General features: G+C 46.6%; 1 protein-coding gene across 6 annotated transcripts in view; it reads right to left on the bottom strand.

Annotated features, from left to right (window-relative positions):
* TRIO (trio Rho guanine nucleotide exchange factor) overlaps positions 1 to 21,325 on the bottom strand; it is a 339,733-nt gene that overhangs the window by 170,540 nt on the left and 147,868 nt on the right. For all 6 annotated transcript variants that reach the window (XM_059416916.1, XM_059416919.1, XM_059416917.1 and 3 more), the window contains exon 9: positions 9,110 to 9,340. In XM_059416916.1, the coding sequence (XP_059272899.1) occupies positions 9,110 to 9,340 (231 nt within the window). The remainder of the gene's footprint in view (positions 1 to 9,109; positions 9,341 to 21,325) is intronic.

The following is a 21,325-nucleotide window of genomic DNA, read 5'->3' as shown; positions in this document are numbered from 1 at the left end:
AAAGAGACATAATCAGTGAATAAGCGTTTTCTGTCGTAATAATAATGAGAACCCCTTCTAAGTCACATTTACTCAGTTCACAAAACACAAACACATGAATCAAGTGAAAAACCAGGGTAATTGTAAAATACCTAAGTGTGTTCTTTTTTAATATGAAATCAGATTTTTCCAGTGGCAAAATATTAATTTCCTCCCTGCCCATTTCCAATAAAACCTATATTAACCCAGTTTCATTTAGTTACTTCCTTTTTCGACCCCTGTTGGTTTTCATTTAAATCACCGGGATGCCAATCTTGAAACAGACATACCATGTTTCCAGGGCTCCCTATTTTTTAATTTTTTTTTTCCCAGTGCCATTTTTAAAATAAGTGGTCCTGAAACAATCATTTAGATCAGGGCTTTCTGGATTATCAAATCAACGTTATTTTAACAATTATAACAATGAATGAGTGATTAAGCAAAGTCACTACAAATTTGCTAAACATAAACAGGAGACCAAAAAGGAGGCCTTCGCTTTCAGAGTGTTGTTATGAAAGCCTGTGTCCATCACTGCCGTGAGGATATCCAATATTAAGCCACTAATAAAATCTGCTCACAAAGTTAAAACCACAAAAGAAGGATACTCGGAGTTTTGTATTATTGAATTCCACATACACACCCTCTCTCAGGCTGCCTGGTACCTTTCCCCAAAAGCTCAGAGCATATTTCACCCAAAACCAGCACCCTTGTTCATGTCCTTCCCTTTCTGGTGGAGGCCAGGCTTGCTGAGCACCTACACAGAGAACAGGAGAAGGAGACAGCCTGGGGCAAGTGTGGGGAGAGGGGCTTGAGACCGCTAGAAGCCACGAGTCAGTGCAGAGGCGTTCTCTCCCCTGCCTTCTCCACCCCCACTTACCCACTCCCAAGGGGACTAACTGAACTGTCACAGTGGTGAGCAACTGTAGCTTCTAGAAAGCCCTTCCCCAATCTGATAAGCTCTACTTCAATATTCTTTCCTAAGTAACATGTCAGTTTAATTTTGCTCTTTAATTAGCTCAGAAGTGAGCAATCCTCAGGTCAAAAGCTGTGAAGCAGTTAGAAAACCACTGGGCTTGCTGGAGCTTTGGTCAAGTCACTGGTCTTTTTCTACCCTCAGTTTTATTAACTCGAAAATAAGGAGCTCAGCTTAACAGGATCATGAGGGCCTCTGGCTCTAAATTCTATGCTCTGCATGGCCCAACTTCCACAGTGAGATATGAGAGACACAGTCAATACACATTTGTGGGCTTTTGGGGATTGAGGGAAGAAGAGGGAACTTTTTAGGCCCAGCATGCACAGGTGCCTGACAATAATGATAGTCCTCCAATTCTTTATTTCTCTCCACTGGAGCCAAGAACTGTTTCTTCATTCATTATATTCCAAAATTAGAATTAAGTTTGTCCTAAAAATCTATAGAATTATTCTTAATATGGAAAGATATTCTTTAAAAAATACGGTTTCTAGAACATTCTTTAGTATACTGAGCCTAATGCTCACTTGGAAAAATGGGCTATTTAAACAAAAAAAACCTCAGCAAGTTACATAAATATATAGCAAATAGTACAGCAAATATGGAATACAGAACCACAATGACCTGTGTTGCAAGAGCTACTTAAAAAGAAAAAGAAAAAGAAAAAGATTTACTTATTCTGAGAGGGAGGGGAGAGCCTGAACACAGGGGTGAGGGGAAGAGAGAGAGAAAGAATCTCAAGCAGACTCTCTGATGAGTGGGAGCCTGACTCGGGGCTCAGTCTCGTGACCTTGAGATCTGGAACTGAGCTAAAAATCAGGAGTCACATGCTTAACTGACTGAGCCACCCAGGCACCTTAAGAGCTACTTTTGTTTAATCCAAGAGCATATGAAATGTCAGGAACACGTGCTCCATGTACACTTTCTGGGCTAGAAGGGAACACACATGAAGTCAATGAAGAAGGCTCACAGAGGGCTTGGTGGGGATTCAAGATCTAAATGTGAGACCTGATACCATAAAAATCTACAAGAGAGCATAGGCAATAATTTCACTGACACTGGCCATAGCAAAATTTTTCTAGATATACCTCCAGAGGCAAAGGAAACAAAAACAAAAATGAATTATTGGGACTTCATCAAAATAAAAAAACTTCTGCACAGTGAAGGAAACAATCAACAAAACTAAAAGGCAACTTACTGAGTGGGAGAAGATATTTGCAAGTGACTTATCTGATAAAGTGTTAGTATCCAAAAAACACATAAAAAACTTAGACAATTCAACACCCAAAAAACAAATAAGCCAATTAAAAATGGGCAGAAGATTCAAACAGACATTCCTCCAAAGCAGACATACAGATGGCTAATAGACAGACGAAGAGATGCTCAACATCACTCATCAACAAGGAACTACAAATCAAAACTATAATGAGAAACCACCTCAAACATGTCAGAATGGCTAATTGAAAGCATAAGAGACAACAGATGTTGGCGAGGATGCAGAAGAATGGAGAACCCTCTTGTACTGTTACTGGGAATGCAAGCTGGTGTAGCCACTCTGGAAAACAGTATAGAATTTCCTCAAAAAATTAAAAATAGAACTACACTACCAACCAGTAATCACACTACTACTTGGGTATTTACCCAAAGAATAGAGGAACACTAATTCAAAGGGATATAAGCACCCTGATATTTATAGCAGCGTTATTTACAACAGTCAAATTATGGAAGCAGCCTAGTGTCCACTGACAGGTTACTAAAGAAGTGTAATGGAAGCGTGTAGCTATGTAATGGAGTATTATCCAGCCATTAAAAGGAATGAAATCTTGCCATTTGCAATGACATGGATGGAGCTAAAAAGTATAATGCTAAGTGAAATAAGTTAGTCAGAAAAAGACAAATACCATGTTTTACTCATATGTGGCATCTAAGAAACCAATGAGCAAAGGGAAAAGAAAAAGAGAGAGAGACAAAGCAAGAGATTCTGAACTACGGAGAACAAACAGACGGTTACCAGAGGGGAGGTGGGGGAAGGAGGGTGGAAAGGTGACGGGGACTGAAGAGCACACTTGTCACGAGGAGCTCCGAGGGATTACAGAACTGCTGAGTCACCGCACTGTACACCTGAAACTGATATAACACTGTGTGCTAACTATACTGGTATTAAAATTAAAAACTTAATAAAAAAAGAGGAGTTGGCAGAACTTCAAACTTTTACATCATCTACCTCCCCATCTATCTTCTAAAACTATTTAAATCACCAGCTCTCATGGTTATAACCCTAGTTTTAATTACATAAGTACATGAAATTTCTTAAAGAAAACAGAAAAGCTAAGGAAGGAAAGGAAGGAGGAGGCTGGTAGGTAGGTTATTATTCATATAAATAGTCTTGATCTTGGATATTCCCATCAAACTCCAACGAAATCATTATTCTGTCAATAGTGGCTAATCCGTATCTTTCCCATTCCTAGTTTGGAACTGAATATAAGAGAGTCCAGAGTTATCCACCCCCGGCCAAATCTTCCTATGTCCAGGTCTTACTCTGGGACACTGAAGTTCTTATACACAGCTAGTCTTGTTACTGAACACGTGTGCAGGCGTGCACTATCCCCTGTCCAGCTAATCCCTGTGCATTTTCCACTTCGGAGCCCCAGGCAATGTGGCTGGCACTCAATAAAAGGGAATCCCACGGGGCCTGGGGTTTTCTGGGCTCTCCTGCTCCTCAGCACAGAGGTCCTCAAGGGCTTGACGACCTCTGCTCCCTGCTCACTTCCGATTTGCCCCAATTCCCTGGGCTCCAGCTCCCTGTCCTGCTGGCTCACAGAGCCAGCTCATGTATCCTATAGTCCTGGATCTGTCTGCTTGGGGGGAAGAAATTCACCCATTTCCCACCCTTTGAACTCCCACTGTTGGCTTTTAGCTCCTTCTGAGCTTGGATACTAAGATTACCCTCACAGTCAAGTGTCTCCCCAGTTCACTATCACAAAAGGTAATTAAAGCTGGCTCTAACCCCACCAGGAAGACCAGCGCCAGCCTCCACTGGCCCCCAGCAGGTCCCCGAACACTTACCCTCCAGCACTCCCTAATTCCAATGGAGAAGCTCTCACAAAAGATGGTAATCCTCTAACCACTCTTATCACCAGCCACATCAAAACTGTGAGCGTGGGAATGTAAACAGAAGAGAATGTTAAGTAGGTAGGGCAATATAATGATTCTGGTGAGTGGGACGAGAAAAACCCACCCTCCTGACTTAAATTAATGAGCAAAGGACAATGAGGTTCAGAAACCTTCGCTCAAAAGCTAGGTCCATTATGGGTGATACCAACCAAGAACTCCTACATCAAGCATCACAATGAGATGCCTTTAGTGGCATAAGGATAGCAGCCGAGGTAGGACCCAAGGGAAACCAGTAAAATAGCTTTTCTGGGCACCTGAAACCTCTTTCTTTGCCTTGATGGCATATCCTGACTTCCCTCCCCCTGCAGCATTTAAGACCCTCACTTTGTATTCAAGTGGCCAAAATCCGTACTAAGACCTCACTGCATTTGCACAATTGCCAGGCACTGAAGTTATCCCTTCCTTCCTGAGCCACCCCTGATTCCCCAACATCAAGCAACACTCCTATTCTCCCATCCAAGTACTAACCAGGCCCGACCCTGCTTAGCTTCCGAGATCAGACGAGATCGGGCGCGTTCAGGGTGGTATGGCCGTAGACACAACACTCCTATTCTTTCAAGCAGATCTCCTAGTTAGATCACTTGTCTCCAACATAAGGCCAACCCACCCCCATTCCAGAATTAATAAGCTTTTAACCCAGAAGAATCTTTAATTAGAAAAATTGGGTGATTCCTTAAATTTCTTCATCTATCCATTTACTCATTTGACAATTACTGAACTGAATCCCAGACACTTGGGAAACAGCAGTGAGTAAAACCCAGATCAGCGCCCCACGGACCTCACACTGCTGCTCTGCACGACTCCTCCGCGACCCGCACGGACGGCCGCGAGGGGACTCAGCCAGTCTCCTCAACTGCAGCCTCCCTCCCTTCACCACTTGCCTCCCTGCAAACGGGGCGGGGCGAGCGCTCTAAGCCATGCAGCGTCCTGTCCTCCACCCACCACCAACCAGAGCATCGCGTCAAAATGCACGAGGCACAGGCCCTGCCTGGTGTGAGCTCAGCAGAGCAGGGGGGAAGCGCTGGGTCAACAGAGCGGCTATGAGAGTCAGAGAGGCAAGCAACGGACCCGTGAGTAAGCCCCCGAAGCACTGAGACAAGCCGGATGCCACGTACGTGTTTCTCGCGTAAGCCTCACAGCCACTCACACGTCACCTAGGCCCTGGCCCCCACATACAGCACTCAGGCAAGGTGCGCCGCGCCCCTTCACTGGCATCCCGACGCTTACAGAGCCACGTCGCAAGCTTTCATCATGAGGTCACCTTCCCAGCACCTGCCCCGTCTCCTACCTCCACACCCCTGGGTTCCACCCACGCCGGGCTGCCTGCCGCTCTGTGGACAGGCCCTGGCCTTCTGGGCCTCGAATCTCAGCGCAGGTCCCGCTGCCCGGTCCTCGGCCTGCTAACTTCCTACCTATCCTTCAACGAGCAGCTCCAAACCTACCTCTCCCGTGAAGGTGTTCACAACCTGCGCCTCTATTACGGGTCTCCTCACTTGCCCTGTATACCAGACCCCTGACATTTGACACGGAGACAGACGAGGCTTTCTGGAACCCCCCCGTTCGCACAAATCATTGAAGCACAGATAGTCACCCTCAAGATGCCTGAGCAAGGTAGGCAGGTAACATGGAGGAGGGCGGCGAGCTCCCTCCCACTCCCTCCCTCACGCCAGCGAACCCCGTCGGAGGCATGACTCACATCCACGCCTGAGCGAAATTATACCTGGCAACAACCAGAGGCATTAAACACTAAATCTGAGCATGTTATGGTATAATTTATTAGACTATCAAATGATCTGCTTTTACTAGATTACAATTCCTCGAGAAAAAGACCTTTGACATATGCAACACAGTTACCTCTGTATGTCTGACTGTCTGTCACACATTTGAAAAAGAAAAAGGAATGAAATGTGGGTGAGAAGAATCTAGAAGAAACTGGATTTGTTTCACTGTTTTCTCAGTTAATGGCCCCACATCAGCCTGGAAGGAGTTCTTCCATGAAGTAACTCAAAGGGGTGACATTCACACTCGCGGGTGGGGGTGGCGGTGGGAGGCTTTCTTGGGGAGGGCTGCCTACTTCAGGAAAGGGAATTCTGGGGCCCATCCACCTTGCCCAACGTGCTGGAGTGAGTAACTGGCACCCGTGTGAGAGGCAGGCGGACTGCAGCGGGAGGAGGAAAAGAAGCGGGCGAGCAGACCACCGTGGGCTACTTCCACACACATCTTCGCCCTTGAACAAGGTCAGCCAAACTGCTGCCGGAGGAGCGACCATGGAGATAACCGCACGGCAGGAACGCAAGCGCAACCCACGGAGGGCGGCTCCAACAGTGAACGCAAGGCAATGGGAACACATCCATTGCTCTACCAACAAGAAAGGTGGCAGGGTATTGGTTTTCTTTTCCAGTGAACAGTGACGAAGGGTTCTACTTGCCAGCAGGCAGCATGTGTGTCTGAGTCCGTCCCTAGCCCACTCCTCCAAAGGCAAGGGGCCCGGCAGCAGGGGCCTCCCCGCCCCTGCCCCCACCCAGCATCTGGGTATCTGAAACACCTTCCATGCAGAATCAGAACATTCCCTTACCTTGTGAAAAAAAAATTTGAACACTAAACCAAAATTATTCATGCTTCGAAGATCATGCCATTCTTCCTGGAGAACACACTACTGACCCTCTGGCTTCTATTCTTTGGAAGATTTCTCCACAAACAAGCACATCCTCTGTTCTCTTTGGGAGGGCTGTTTCCATAAAAGTGTCATCATTCCATCATTTCTCTCAGCAGGATTTATGGATGCCTTTGCATTATTCAAAACAACCAAGCAGTTTTAAAAGCACCTGTGGTACCTAGTTGACTTAATATTTTTTGTAGATTTTGTGTTCGTCTTTACAAATTTACCTTTGGCTGACAATGTCTTTGATAAGGACTACTGGTTGTTGTTGTTGTTTATTTTCCCCATTTATTCTCAGCTTACCTCTCCCAGTCTATATGTTCAAAATAGCAAAAGTTTCCACGTGTTATAATTGCTTCAGTTTCAGAAACACACTGTTGGTTCTGACATCCTATGGACTCCTTCGAGGTAAAGTGCTTACTTTGCGTAATCTTATCAACTTCAGTTCTTGCTCCACAAGTCAAGCCTACACAGCAATTTCCTGTTTGCATAACATGTCCAGACCATTCCAGATCATTTAATCAAAAGAATGTTTCCCTTAAAGAGCAATTATCTATTTTCTATGGAATGCTAATAGGACCATATATGCATTATGTGTATTGCAAAACACTTTCTCCCGCTGACATCCAACCCAACCTACTGATGTTTGAGAAAAAAAAAAAATCTAGCTTAAAGAACTGGTCTCATAATTATCATAATTACCTTTCTACATATAAAATGTAATGTTTGGTGTTTCAAATTCAAGGGCATTAAGTACTTGGTGCCAAATTAGATGGCTAGACTCCTCAGCCTATTCCCAAAGGTGCCTCCCCCCACCATAGACTGCCCAGTGGCTTGTTCTCATGCGCCTGGCACCCTGTGGAGCCCTCAAAGTTGGGGTGACCCGGGAAGGGGAGCCCCTGCTGCTGCTTCAGACATAAGTCCAAAAGGCATGCTGGTCCATGCGTGTGTAAAGAACACTTGATCCAAGGGACAGAGAGGTGAGTGGGAAAATCTTTGAATAATTGCACTGAAACTATTAACACTTCATGGTCTATAGAAGTTTTTAGACAATTAGGAGAAGCTAATATTCATGCTTTCAACCACAACACCTCTTTTCTCACAAATAACTCCCTGACATTGACTCTCCCTGTTCACTCCCTAAGCTATATTCTTTCCCTGGCAATTATCCTCTTTAATTAAAAGAGCATTGGAAAGAAACATGAATAACATCAAAATGATCATTTTTGAGGCACGTGGTACATGGAATCTTCAGAGAACTCAAACACCCATAAGCAGAATCAAAGCACTGTATGTGAAAATTAAAAAAGTTATAGAGCCATTTAAAGTATTCTGAACTCACCAGGCTCAAATTATGTGAAGAATGACATTCAATGAAATACAGGAGAGTCTATGTGCTCATTGGAACACACCACAACTCTCCACCATCTCGGCCCACTGAGCAGCACTGGCCCCTGGATGACACGAGGTGGGGGGAATGAAATCTGAACCTGTACATGTCTGAGCAATGCTCCTGGGCGCTCAGGGAAGAGAGAGAGGTTTTGTTCCAGACTTACCAGTGTGACCGCCCACCACCTCCTCGGGCTTCCCTGCACACATACCCCAGGATCTTCCCAGCCCCAGCGTCAACACCTCATCCACACCCTTTTTCCCTCTATTTTAGAGCAAGGACACAACTATTATCTTGTTTCTCACAAAAGTTGTACCGTACTGTACCTGCTACCACAGCTTTAACCCTCAAAACCCCGGCAGCAGGCCAATCCTCTCTACCCCATAAGAAAGGCATGAACAGTACTAGGGCCTAGGCTTACGCTTACTTTTGTAACAGTAACAAACAAGATGAAAACTGCTTAGACACTGATAGTCTTAACTCCACTTTCTGTGAACTAGACTCGAACCTCTTAAGCACCTGCAGCGCACCGGGAACCTCAGGGCCTTCCAAGTGGGAAGGGGTGCGCGGAGAGCTTACTGCCCCTCTGGCACTATTCTCAGCAGTCAGGGTAACTGGGGACGACCTGCTTCAGGAACACATGCCCCAGTCCCCAGCGGCGGCCCTGCCCCGGCTCACGTGCTCTGCCTACGCGAGCTAGCAGCTGGGGAAGCCCGGGCACACATCGTCAGCACCACGGCCACTCACGGAAAGCAAAGCAGCTGCGCGCGCGTGTGCACGTATGTGTGCGATCCCCCCATCTCCCCCGCTTGAGCTCTCAGCACAGATTGCCCGGGATGGTACGCGCTCCCCAAGCGCCCAGCTCCGTCCCCTGGCGGCAAAGCGCCCAGAGACTGACCTGCTGCACGTCTTGCTGGAACACACAGAGCTGCAGCCTCTGGTGCAGTCGGACCTTGCGGTGCTGCCAGATGTTCTCCAGCTGCCGCTGGTGGTGCAGCACCTCGTGAATGACGTCAAGGACGTGGTGCACGGCCTTGGAGTAGTTGGCAGAGGCTGTCAGGGAATCGGAGCTGCCGGGGGTCAGAGGCCGCTGGAGCTTGTCGAGGAGCGACTTCCCGTCCTGGCTCACCTTCCGACAAAACAGAGGGGCGATTAGCCAAGGGCCGCCGCTTTACCCAGGCCGTGACCCGGGCAGTGCGTGCGGAGACATGTGCGCACGCACACACACCACTCACACTCATACACAAATATAACTGTAGTTTTACTCAAAGATGTATTTTATAAAGAACAAAATAAAATCTAAAACAAACCCCTCAGTTCTCCAGTGATGACACAGGACCAAATGTGGTCGAACACGGAGTTAAAAGAATGTTCACTTTCATACATGATAGTTGATGCCATTCGTACTGAATAAACATCATATTTTGCCTTAAGTGGCACATGTCAGTTAATATAATTACATTGCTGAGTTATCTGCAAATTAAAATTCAAATGTAATAATTTTCTCTGGAGATATTGTTAGAATTAAACAATCACAATGGAGCAGTTTTAACACTGAATCTCAAAACTTCAGTTAAAAAAATACTATCTAGCCCTTGGCAAAGAATCTGTACTTAAACTTTCTGATGTAGTTGGATAGCAATTTTACCTCACAGGATAAAAATTTTAAAGTGTCATTTTAGGGGCGCCTGGGTGGCTCAGTGGGTTAAAGCCTCTGCCTTCGGCTCAGGTCATGATCTCAGGGTCCTGGGACTGAGCCCTGCACCAGGCTCCCTGCTTCCTCCTCTCTCTCTGCCTGCCTCTCTGCCTACTTCTGATCTCTGTCTGCCAAATAAATAAATAAAATCTTTACAAAAAAAAAAAAAATAAAGTGTCATTACTTCATTCATGAACTTAAAGAAATTTTAATTAAAATGCCATCATTTTTTATTATTTTTTTAAAGTATCCTTTTTTTTTAAAGACTTTATTTATTTGACAGAGATCACAAGTAGGCAGAGGCAGGCAGAGAGAGAGGAAGGGAAGCAGGCTCCCTGCTGAGCAAAGAGCCTGATGGGGCTCCCAGGACCCTGGGATCATGATCTGAGCCGAAAGGCAGAGGCTTTAACACACTGAGCCACCCAGGTGCCCCAAAATGCCATCATTTTTTAAAACAGATTTCAATATTATTTCTATACTCTGGCAGCTAACTCCCAAATTACATTGAAATAAAAGCATTCACAGTAGCCAAAGAAATAAGCAAAAGATAAAAGTGGAAAATGGAAAGAAAAGCACTACGTATTTTTCATATTTAAGTGCTGCTTCAGATTTATAAAGGACTATGCCAGATTCGGTAGAAAAAAAATATGACATCAGACAACAGAAAAGCTACGTGGCCTACAATGTAGGAGGCTGTGATCTGGGGGCGTCTTGTGTCAGCCCTCACCTTCATCCCTGTGCTCAGATACTGCTGAGTCTGGAAACCTCACTGGGTTTCTATGGAAAGGAGGAGCAAATGGGAGCCTTGCGGACAGACACAAGCAGGGTTCAGAGGCAAACCCGCAGGAGCGGGAGGAGGAAGGGAACAGAACACACGGACACAGGAAGCCGGTAGCAGCCAGGAGCCCATGGAAGAGCCTTCCAGGGTCTTACAACCTCCAGTCATGCTGCAATGGAATGTGTCTGATTTCTAAGACCTAATTCTGAGACCTCCGTGGGAAGTGCTGACTATTCCCCACAAAGGCTGGTTGTCAGCCTTCCTAGATTAAAACTGATCAAACACGCCAAGACACAAACGTCACCAGAAACAGCCAAGGTGACAGAACCAAAGAAAACAGGGGAAAAAGAACCAACTAAACCACTCAGTATCAGGCATGTGTAACAACAAAAATACTGAAAACAGAGAGCTGTTCTAAAGCAGAGAGCTTTCTGCAGGAGTCACTGAAACTCACATGGGCATTTTCTATACAGTGGAGAGGGATGTGGAGAGGGGCGCACCGTGATGGATCTGGGAAGGGACTCGTGGGGAAGGATCCAGAGAGCCAGGATATTACCTCGAAATGAAGATCTTTCCTGCTCAACTGTCTGAGCTGGGCTCTATTTAGCATATACGCGTGTAGGTCCTTACTTCTTCTTTTTTTTTTGGCTACTCTAACATACACTGATTTTTCCAGGAATGCGATTACCATGTTCATCAAAGCAAGGCAGTGCCTGGTTTTCTTTTGAAATTTGTAAGAGCTGCTTACCATTTCAAATTAGCAGCATGATAATGCCATTCTCTCTATCGGAGTCACCAATATAACTCATGTCCAATCTGCACTTGCTATATTCGCAATGGTTTTTTGTTCTATGGCCAACGTAGATAAAGATCTTAATACCTATTTTTTCCTTCTTTTGTGCATGTCTTTAGGCATTTATAGGAACACATTTTATTATAAATCACCTTTGTCTCTAATTTATACTGTAGCATATGTGATTTACATATGTGTACACACATAAATTTTAGGTGAAGATAGATTATTCATACATTTTTTTATAGCAGGCATCAGAAAATGTTTTGTTAATCACTGAGGGGTGTAGCTTCTCTTAGGATTGAAAATCAGTGCCCTGGAGTGCCTGGGTGTCTCAAAGGATTAAAGCCTCTGCCTTCAGCTCAGGTCATGATCCCAGGGTCCTGGAATCAAGCCCCGCATCGGGCTCTCTGCTCAGCAGGGAGCCTGCTTTCCTCTCTCCCTCTCTCTCTGCCTACTTGTGATCTCTGTGTCAAATAAATAAATAAAATCTTTAAAAAAAAAAAAAAAAGAAATCAGTGTCCAAGTCACACACTTCACATTCTATAGAGCCTAGTAAGAATTCCTAGAAATATTTCCTCTAAGTTTTACTCCTTATAACAAACATAAGTCAAGAAACCTACAGAGCATACAATTTGGTGAATATGTGTTAGAAGGATATAGATCAGAGGTATGGCAGAGGAGGCAGTTACCTCCTTGAAGTCCACTGGCCCCTCCTTGACAGCCAAACCCTGATCGCCAGGGTTGGCAATTGCCCAGTATAAAATTGCATTTCCCAACCTCACTTACAAGCAAGAGTAGCCAACACACAGAAATAAAAAATGTCGAGGGGGCTTCCAGGAAAGACATTTGGGGGTGGTGTATGCTCAGCCCCTCTTGCCTCTTTCCCCTCCCTGCTCCCAAGAACTTGGTGAAGACGAATGGAGCTTTGGCAGCTATTAATACCGCTGAGGCAGCCTTAAGAATGGCAGCCTCCCTGCTAAAAGGGCAAAAGACAACTGTATCCAGAGATCTCTTACTAACAGAGCTACTGCACCAGCCCTGAATGCCAGCCTTGGGACTTCTACACTGGCAGAAAGCAACCTTATCTTAAGCCACTGTTTTACAACATACACTAGAAATACAAAATTCTCAGGCCTCAGCAGGTGCCCTCAGGCATTCGGGAGACACCATAAATGTTCTACTATGAATAAATAAATAATCCGAGCAAGAATATTCCAATGAATCTGTCTTCCCTTGGGGGTCTCTACAATATGTAGCAGAGCTCTGGAGCAGATACCATTATCAGGTTTAGAAGAACACGCTGGCTCATGACGGACGGGTGGTGGGAAACAGCTGAGTTCACACACAGAACGTGAACACACAAATACCTCAACATAAGACAACTTACAAGTAGAACCCCGCCTTCTGGGAATTCCTAGGCAGGGACTGAGGTGCCAGTGTCAGTGTGACCGCTGGTGCTGTCAGTGGCAGACGGATTCCATGCAAGAGAACATCGCTTACGCCCACTGAGACCAGAGGCACACAGCGCGCGACTCGGGCACATGCTCACTGTAGCATTTCTGTCACACTGTAGCATTTCTACACACAATTCTGTCCCTGTGCAGCTTTTTTTTTTTTTTTTCATTTTTGTTTCAAAGATTTTATCTACTTATTCGGGAGAGAGCATGCGCAAGAGAGAAAGAACACGACCAGTGGGAGGGTGGGGCAGAGGGAGAAGCAGAATCCCCGCTGAGCAGGGAGCCCAAGGTGGTGCTCAACGTGGGGCTAATCCTAGGACCCCGAGATCATGGCCTGAGCCAAAGACAGATGCTTAACCAACGGAGCCAACCAGACGCCCCACTCAGTACAGCTTTTGTAGATGTGTCAATTGAAAAGAAGCTATGCAAGCCCATAAAGGATATCACTTCTATTTTAGTGACTTGCAGTAAAACGTCTGCCTTCATTAGTACAGTAGTATTATGTAAGGAAAAAATATGCTACATATTTATGAAGGCTACCATTCTATAGCAAAGAAATAAAGACTTTTAAATGGTACAAAATAACCAGAAGAGAAATAATGAAAGACACTCTAAAGTATACAGCAGCCAAAATATTACTATATAGTTTAAGTACTGAAACAAATAGGCTACATTTATAGTATGTGAGGCAGTTCTAGATTTCTTAATCATTGAACCAGGTGAGTTAATTTACTGAAGTTATATGTTTTGTCTAAAAATAATTTTCTAGCTTTCAGGCAGTTCAACCCTGTCCCACAAAGGGATAATAGCGCAAGAAAAAGATCAACCTTTATTAACAAATAACAGGACTTCTAGAATTTTTGAAGAAATCAAACTAACCCATTTTTTTCAGGTTCTGCTCTTTGTTTTGCTTGGAATACAGTGCTCGAGGACTTCACAGATACTGCAAATTGCATTTTACAAAGACTAATAATGTTCTATAGGTGTATGAACTAACATGTTCTAGTAACTAAATCAGTTAGGACAAATGAAAATTCTTAAGTGTTAAAAATCCAGAATAATGGTCTGATCCTCGAATTTCTTTTCTTTTCTTTTTTTTGTTTTTAAGATTGTATTTATTTGAGAGAGAGAGCATACAAGCAAGGACAAGGAGAGAGGCAGAGCAAGAAGGAAGGAAGCAGGCTCCCTGCTAAAGAGGGAGCCCAACACGGGGCTCGATCCCAGGACCCGGAGATTATGACCTGCACCAAAGGCAGGCACTTAACCAACCAAGCCACCCAGACACCCCTTGAGTATTTGCTTTTAATCAAACTCCACATAAGATTTGTAAAATTGGGGATCTCTGGATTCCTGTGTGTTCCACCGCACCCCACAGAGACCTGCCTATTCTTACTTCGGGTACTCCACATTTCCTGTAAATCAATGTGGTACTCCACATTTCCTGTAAATCAGATTAGAGCTAAGAGACTCCACTAGGAGTCTTCCTCACGTGCACAAAGTAAGAAGGCTGCTCTGATCTACGGAAAGGGAATAGCACCTGGACATTATTGCTTAGGGCTGCAAAAACTGCCACCTCCCAAAGACCACATATGACCTACAATACGTCAATTAGGTCCAAATGTGGCGGTGCAGACCTGAAGGTGCTAGGGAATGTTAGTCCCCAGATAGAACCCAAACAAGCAAGCAAAACACACAAAATCTATAAAGGCATGATGAGAAATGACGACACTTAGCATGCAGTGAAGAAACACCAGTCCTTCTTCGAAACTTTCAGGAAACAAGTTGCACCATTTGCATCAACTCAAACCACCATTTTTGTTTTGACTTTTTTTTTTTTTTTGGCAGGGCTTGGCCTGCAGAGCACACCCCTCCACGTGAAGCCTGGGAGTGGCTCCACGGCCACCACTAGCCTTTCTAGCTCGTGCTGAAATGATTCTGAAATCCAAGTTCTAATGTGACAGGAAGGAGTGACGATGAGTCCGCACGTTCTGAAGCTGTGGTCGATGGTCCTCAGCCCAACAGGAACACCTCCTCCCTGGATTAGGAGGTTAAACCTGGCAGAAGACAGCTACACTAAGAAGGTCCTACCAATAACAGAGGCCAATGACGTTCTGGAAGGCGCTGACCTGGCAGCAGCACTTTCCCACGCATCAGGGAGGCTACCCAGAGAGAAAAGCAACATTTTTGCCTTCAGATTTCCCGGCTCCCCTCTGATGATGGTTCTTTTTCCCGGCCAAGTTCTCTAGTGGTAGGTTTCTTGATCTTTCTGCTATTGGGCTTCTTACTCACAACCAGATCCTCCAACCATGTCTGACTCTCTGCTCCCTCTCCCCGGGATTCTCCGAAAGGTAAAACCAAGAGAAGATGGAAACAGGAAACGGCTGCAGCAGCCCAGTTAGTTACATCAGGTCCATGCGGAGAACTGGCTATGTGGCAGATTCCACCTGGGCCCGCCATTTTCTACTCTTTCCTATTTCAAGCCCTTGCACGGCTTCCAGGTTGCGGGTGTGCAGAGATTGCTGCGCAGTCTGGCACCTCTGATACCGCGCCAAACGCTGACCCCAGCCCCTGAGCCAGAGCAACGCTGCATTACTTAATGAGGCTTTGGAACAAGCGGTTTACAGAAGTTCCTGTATGGCAAGGCCACCGAGCTTCCACGTACACCAAAGACGAGGGGTTTTAGTGAGCGGACTATCCACGTGACTCAGTTTGCTGCTTTCCTTACATGCCACGGACACTAATCGTGCCGTCACCCACGCACGCAGTGCCTCACGGAAAGAGGCCGACAGGCTTCATGGGCAGCGAACCAGTCACCTCCAGAGCTGCGCAGGATGTCGCCGGCACATCTGCTACACGGAGAAGCTGGTACAGAAACGAAACCCTGACGTCACTGCAGATCAGAGCAGCCCGGGCCGCCGTGCCACCTCCCGTCCTCCCGCTCCAGGACTCGGTGGCCGCGGCTGCAGCGGCGAGGACTGTGGGCAGGTGTGCGGACACGCCCGCCCGACTCCGGCCCGCCGTGTTCCGCGTGCGGGGCCACGCGGGCTTCCTGAGCTAAAAGTCCTCCGCAGGAGTTTAGTTTGTGGGGAAAGTGGCTGATGAGTTTGTTTGCTCAAAAACAGTGTTAGAAATGAATGCTCTACATGCTGTTTCTGAAAGTATAGCTTCCCCAGACGAGTCTGTTGCTTCACTCTCCTGTGATCGACCTCGGCAGCCAGGATTAGCCCCGACCCTGGCAAGGGGAGGCAAGTGCAAGTCCACGGGGCAGACGCACGCTCTCGCTGCCGAATCACAAACAGCAACACCACGGGCCGGGGCTCGTGGCAACACCGAGAAGCAGGGGTTTGCGACTTGGAAAAAAAAAAAAAGCTGGGAAGATTTCCCACAGCAAACCGGTGTCACCAGAGAATGGAAACTGCAGACACGGTTTAAAGAACAAAGTTCCGGGAGGAGAAGGGGAACGTGAGAGGAGAAGAGAAGGGAAGGGTGAAGTCCCGCTCTCCGCGTCCCTGCCCCTCGAGGACCCCGCGCCCATGCAGGGTCTCAGAGTGGCCCTGGGAGGACAGCCTCCTGGGGGGACCGCAACCCTTCAAACCAGGGTGAGGACCGGCTCCGGCGTGGGGTGGGTAAGCCTCGCGGCAGGGACCCCCACCGGTACGGACATCCCTCAAACACGGACAGCGACTCTGCATCTCCGAAGCGTGGCACCCTGCAGTTAGAACGCCACTGATTCAGGAGAGGAAAAATCACTTCAAAATCAGAAGGAGTGCTTCCTTTCCTCTCCGCTCCCTCCCTCCTGGCGTAGAGGAAATGGCTCCCAGGGTCTAGGCGGGGAGGTGGGGGCGCCAACACAGGTGTCCCCTGCAGGGCCTTCTAAGGCCCCGAGGAGTCGGGAGGGGGTAGACACATACAGAGAACGCAGACCAAGTGGCTAGAAGATGGGGCGGATGGAGAAAATACGCTCCCTGAACAATCGGCGAATGCATCTGGGGGTAAAGGGAGCCCGGCTTCCCATGGTCTGAGAAGGAATTTGTAAACACAGAAAGGGAAAGGCTGGAAAGAGCCCCACCGCGCTGGATTAGGGACGGAAGCACCGGTATGGACATGCAGGTCCTGACCACAGACGCGGTGCGATCCAGCAGCAGTCCCGGGTGGGGTGGGCACGAGCGTGCAAGGGAGTGCAGGGACACAGCCGTGCGCAAGGGTTTCCCAACTGTGCACAGATGCCCCACAAGCAAACAGGCGCTCCCGAGCGCCCCCATCTTAGTCTCTAAATCCCACACAGCCCAACTCCTACAGCTCCTCAGTGAGATGGTGGGTCCCAGGGATGAGGCCCGGAAAGAACGGAGTGAGCCTGAGAACGTTCTACCGGAAAGTAAAGGTGTGCTCCAATAATGGTAGGGCATTAGAAAAACCAAAAGCTGACCCAAAATCACACACAAAAAGGGGCTCCTGCTCCCTAAATGAGGGCAGTTTACGCATCAAAATAGAGTATCGGATTATAACCCCAATAAATATACCATACGTTCACACTGAAATGATGATTAAGTAGGAAAGACAGACAATACAGTTCTTTCTCACAGTAGCAGAGCACATAGTAAGTGGAGGAGGAACACTGGCCACCAGGCGGCCTCAGCAGTGGTAGCTTAGAGGGGTGGAGGCAGGTGCAGTCTGATGAGAAACACTGGTCAGTGTATCTCCCACAAAATGCTCTTCAACACCAAATCTTTTTAATGACTACTTTGCACCGGAGAAACCTTGCAGACACCAACCTCACCGAGGGGTAAGGTCAACAACACCAGTGGCGCAAGAGGGGTCAGCATCCTGTGACCCTGCTGGGACACTGGGCTTTTATCAGCACAGGAGGAAAACTGCCTGGGTGGGCAGGAGGCTGAGGGTCATCCTAGAGACCGAAGGTGCTTTGTTCCCAAACCCTGTCACAAAGACTAAACAATGCTCCACCGTAAAACGAACCCAATGAGATGAGTCCACCAAGTGTGACACATGCTGTTGACAGCATCCTGGGAAACAGCCCTGGGTCTGGGGGAAGGACGGCTGTGTTGCCACATAGCTCGTTTGCCTACTCCAGAGAGCAGGGAGGGGAGGAGTGATGGAACAAATGGGGGAAAATGTGAAAAACTGAGAAATCTGGGTAAGAGAACATGGGAGCTCTCTGTTCCATTCTAACACTCTTCTATAGCCTGAAACTATTTCAAACACTAATTAAAAAGAAAAAAGTTTGTTCTGTTCTATTGGAAGGCTTTTCTGTTCATTTCACGGTGAAGTTACTGTTTCCTTGAGTTTATAGCTCAGCTGCAAACATGTTTTTAGGCGAAAAATTGTGGTTTAATCCCTCAGCCTGAAAAGCAGTTTACTTGCCATCAAATTATTTAAGACTTTGTACCAAGACAAACTCCCATGAAACTGTACAGTAGGTAAAAAGAAGCTCCCACGTCAAGATGCCCCATTCCTATAGAAGGCAGTGTGCCAGAATCATGTACTTTGCCAGAAGCACAAGGGCACCAGGCAGACTGAACTGGCCAAGGTAGCCAGAGAATGACACTGGTCAGGTCAGGCTGACTCCAACATAAGTTGTGTCCTCTAAGACCGGAGCCTGGTTACAAAGCACCTTAATAGCGAACTATTCAGCCCCACAGGGGTCTGTAACCTATCAGAGCAATCCAAACACAGTTCCCAAGAAAATCACTAATATGTAGATGAGTGAAAGCCCAGTTACACGGCGGGAAACACTCACTTTCCTGATTACAGGTCAAAAATCAATGCCTTGAGATGGTACGCTAGGGAGAAAGAAATTAGTATTTTTTTTTGGAACTCACAATAATCCTCAAGAACTAACGCAATGAAAAAAATTATAGATCTGTTCAACTTTCCATTTTACTGTTTAAAAAAACTATCACTCGGGGAGCCTAGGTGGCTCAGTGGGTTAAGCCTCTGCCTTCAGCTCAGGCCATGATCTCAGGGTCCTGGGATCAAGCCCTACATCAGGCTCTCTGCTCAGCAGAGAGCATAATTCCCCGGCTCCCTGCCTGCCTCTATGTCTACTTGTGATCTCTCTCTGTCAAATAAATAAAATCTTAAAAAAAGAAAAGAAAAAAAAAAGCTATCACTGGACACCTGGGAGGCTCAGTTGGTTGAGTGTCTGACTCCTGATTTCAGCTCAGGTCATGATTTTGGGGTCGTGCAATCGAGCCCCACATCTGGCTCCACACTGGGCATGGAACCTGTTTAAGAGTCTCTCTTTCCCCTTCCCTCTGCTCCTCCTTTCCACTCTAAAAATTAAATAAATAAATAAGCAAGCACACAAAATTAAAAAGGCTATCACTAATATTTATATAGTTCCTGATAAATTAGATTATTAAATTAACTAAAGTACATTGGGTTGGGTACAAAATTAAGAAGCATAATACGGAGGACTCCTTTTAAATTCCAGGGACAAAATAAAGCAATACTCTCACACACACACACACACACACACACACACACAGAGTGGGAGATCTTTTGGATAAAAAGGTAGCCAGAAAAAAATGAAACAAGATGGGATCGGGAGGGAGAAAAACCATAAGAGACTCTTAAGCTCACAAAACAAACTGAGGGTTGCTGGGGGTGGGGAGGGAGGGAGAGGGTGGTTGGGTTATGGATATAGGGGAGGCTATGTGCTATGGTGAGTGTGGTGAAATCTGTGAGCCTGATGATATACAGACCTGTACCCCTGGGGCAAATACTACATTATATGTTAATAAAAACAATTAAAAAAAAATAAAGGTAGCCAGGGAAATAATCATGTAGATTTTAACCTTCAGGGCAGGAGGTATGACCACATTCTGAAGCAAATATCACAACCATTCCGTACATCTGTTCAATTCACCCAAGGATGCTAAGGGATCAGGAGACCAGGGCCCAAGGACAGGAGACTGGCAGCCACTTGGTGAAGCAGGAAGTGCCAGACTGAAAAGCCGATGGCCAGTTTCTTCCCTGTGATTCTGACCAGTGTCGGTAGTTCTGGTCAAAGAAGACATGGGTAAACCGAGCATCCTCTCTGTGCCCTGCCCTCTACAGGGTTTTGCGTATTTCTTACTCGAGTCTCCGGCGATCTCTCATCTCTGCATACACGGCTGCAGACGCCCACGATGAAGGGAGAGCGGGGGACACCTCGCTGAAGACAAGCATGCACCCGCAACCCCCTCCGGGAATTTAACGGGAGTCAGAAAGGCAGACTGGTCTCACCGGCCTGATGACCACACGATGGATGATGGCGGGCACACGTCAGGCTCTCTGCACCAGCTGTGCCCACCCTGGAGGCAGCAGGGTGGCGGCTGGGAGCATGGAGCCGGCCTGCCCGGGTTCGTGTCTCTGCTCCACCGCTTCCAGGGGCTGACCTGGCACAAGTCGCTTGATCTCTGAGCCTCGGTCTCCTCATTTGTAACAGCACAGCCAACAAGGACACATGCCCCAGAGTTGTGAACATGCAATAAGTGATCCCATAAAGTCCTCACAAAAAAGCCAGGCCCAGGGGTGCATAGGTGGCTCAGTCGGTTAAGCGTCCAACTCTTGGTTTAAGTTCAGGTCATGATCTCAGAGTAGTGAGATCGAGCCCGCATCGGGCTCTGTGCTGGGCGTGGAACCTGCTTCAGATTCTCTCTCTCCCTCTCCCTCTGCCCTGCTCCTGCTGTGTGTGTACGACCTCTTTCTAATAAATAAATAACAACTTTAAAAAAAAAAAAAAAAACACGCCCAGAGAAAGGGGGCAGAAAATAAGACAGGGTAAAGAAATAATTTACATTAAAATAAAAAAAAAAAATGCTATACTTAGATTTCTAAAGCAGCTAGTAGCTTCAACCAGTATGTGGTTTTTGGGATGCCGGGCTGGCTTAGTTGGTTGAGCACTCTTAGTTTTGGCTTAGGTCATGATCTCAGAATTACAAGATCGAGACCAATATTGGGCTTTGCACTCAGCAGGGGAGTCGGCTTGAGATTCCCTCTCCCTGTCCCTCCCACTGCTTGTGTGCTTTCTCCCCCAAATAATCAAATCTTAAAAAAAAAAATTTTTTTTAAAGACAGTGTGTTCTTTTTGATCTAGAACACGAGGCAATATCAGGTTTCCCTCCTTCTACAAAGTTTCATTCAGGAAAATTAAACTGGGTTCAACTAAATGGAATAGCAGGTGAAAACACCTATTTTTAAAGTACATGCAGTCCAGAAAGTTGGAATTTCACTTTATCAGGTGAAAACATAAGCAACTCCAGAGGAAATCCACAAACATCACAGGGGCAGGGGAAACGAGCTCATGGCTGACCACCCCGTTTTACAGGAGCCCCACAACCCCGTCCCAGGACACACACATCATTCAAAAGCCACAACCAAACTGC

Source organism: Mustela nigripes, chromosome 12 (genome assembly GCF_022355385.1).
Source record: "Mustela nigripes isolate SB6536 chromosome 12, MUSNIG.SB6536, whole genome shotgun sequence".
Classification (NCBI taxonomy): Eukaryota; Metazoa; Chordata; class Mammalia; order Carnivora; family Mustelidae; genus Mustela; species Mustela nigripes.
This window is presented reverse-complemented; position numbering and strand designations above follow the sequence as displayed.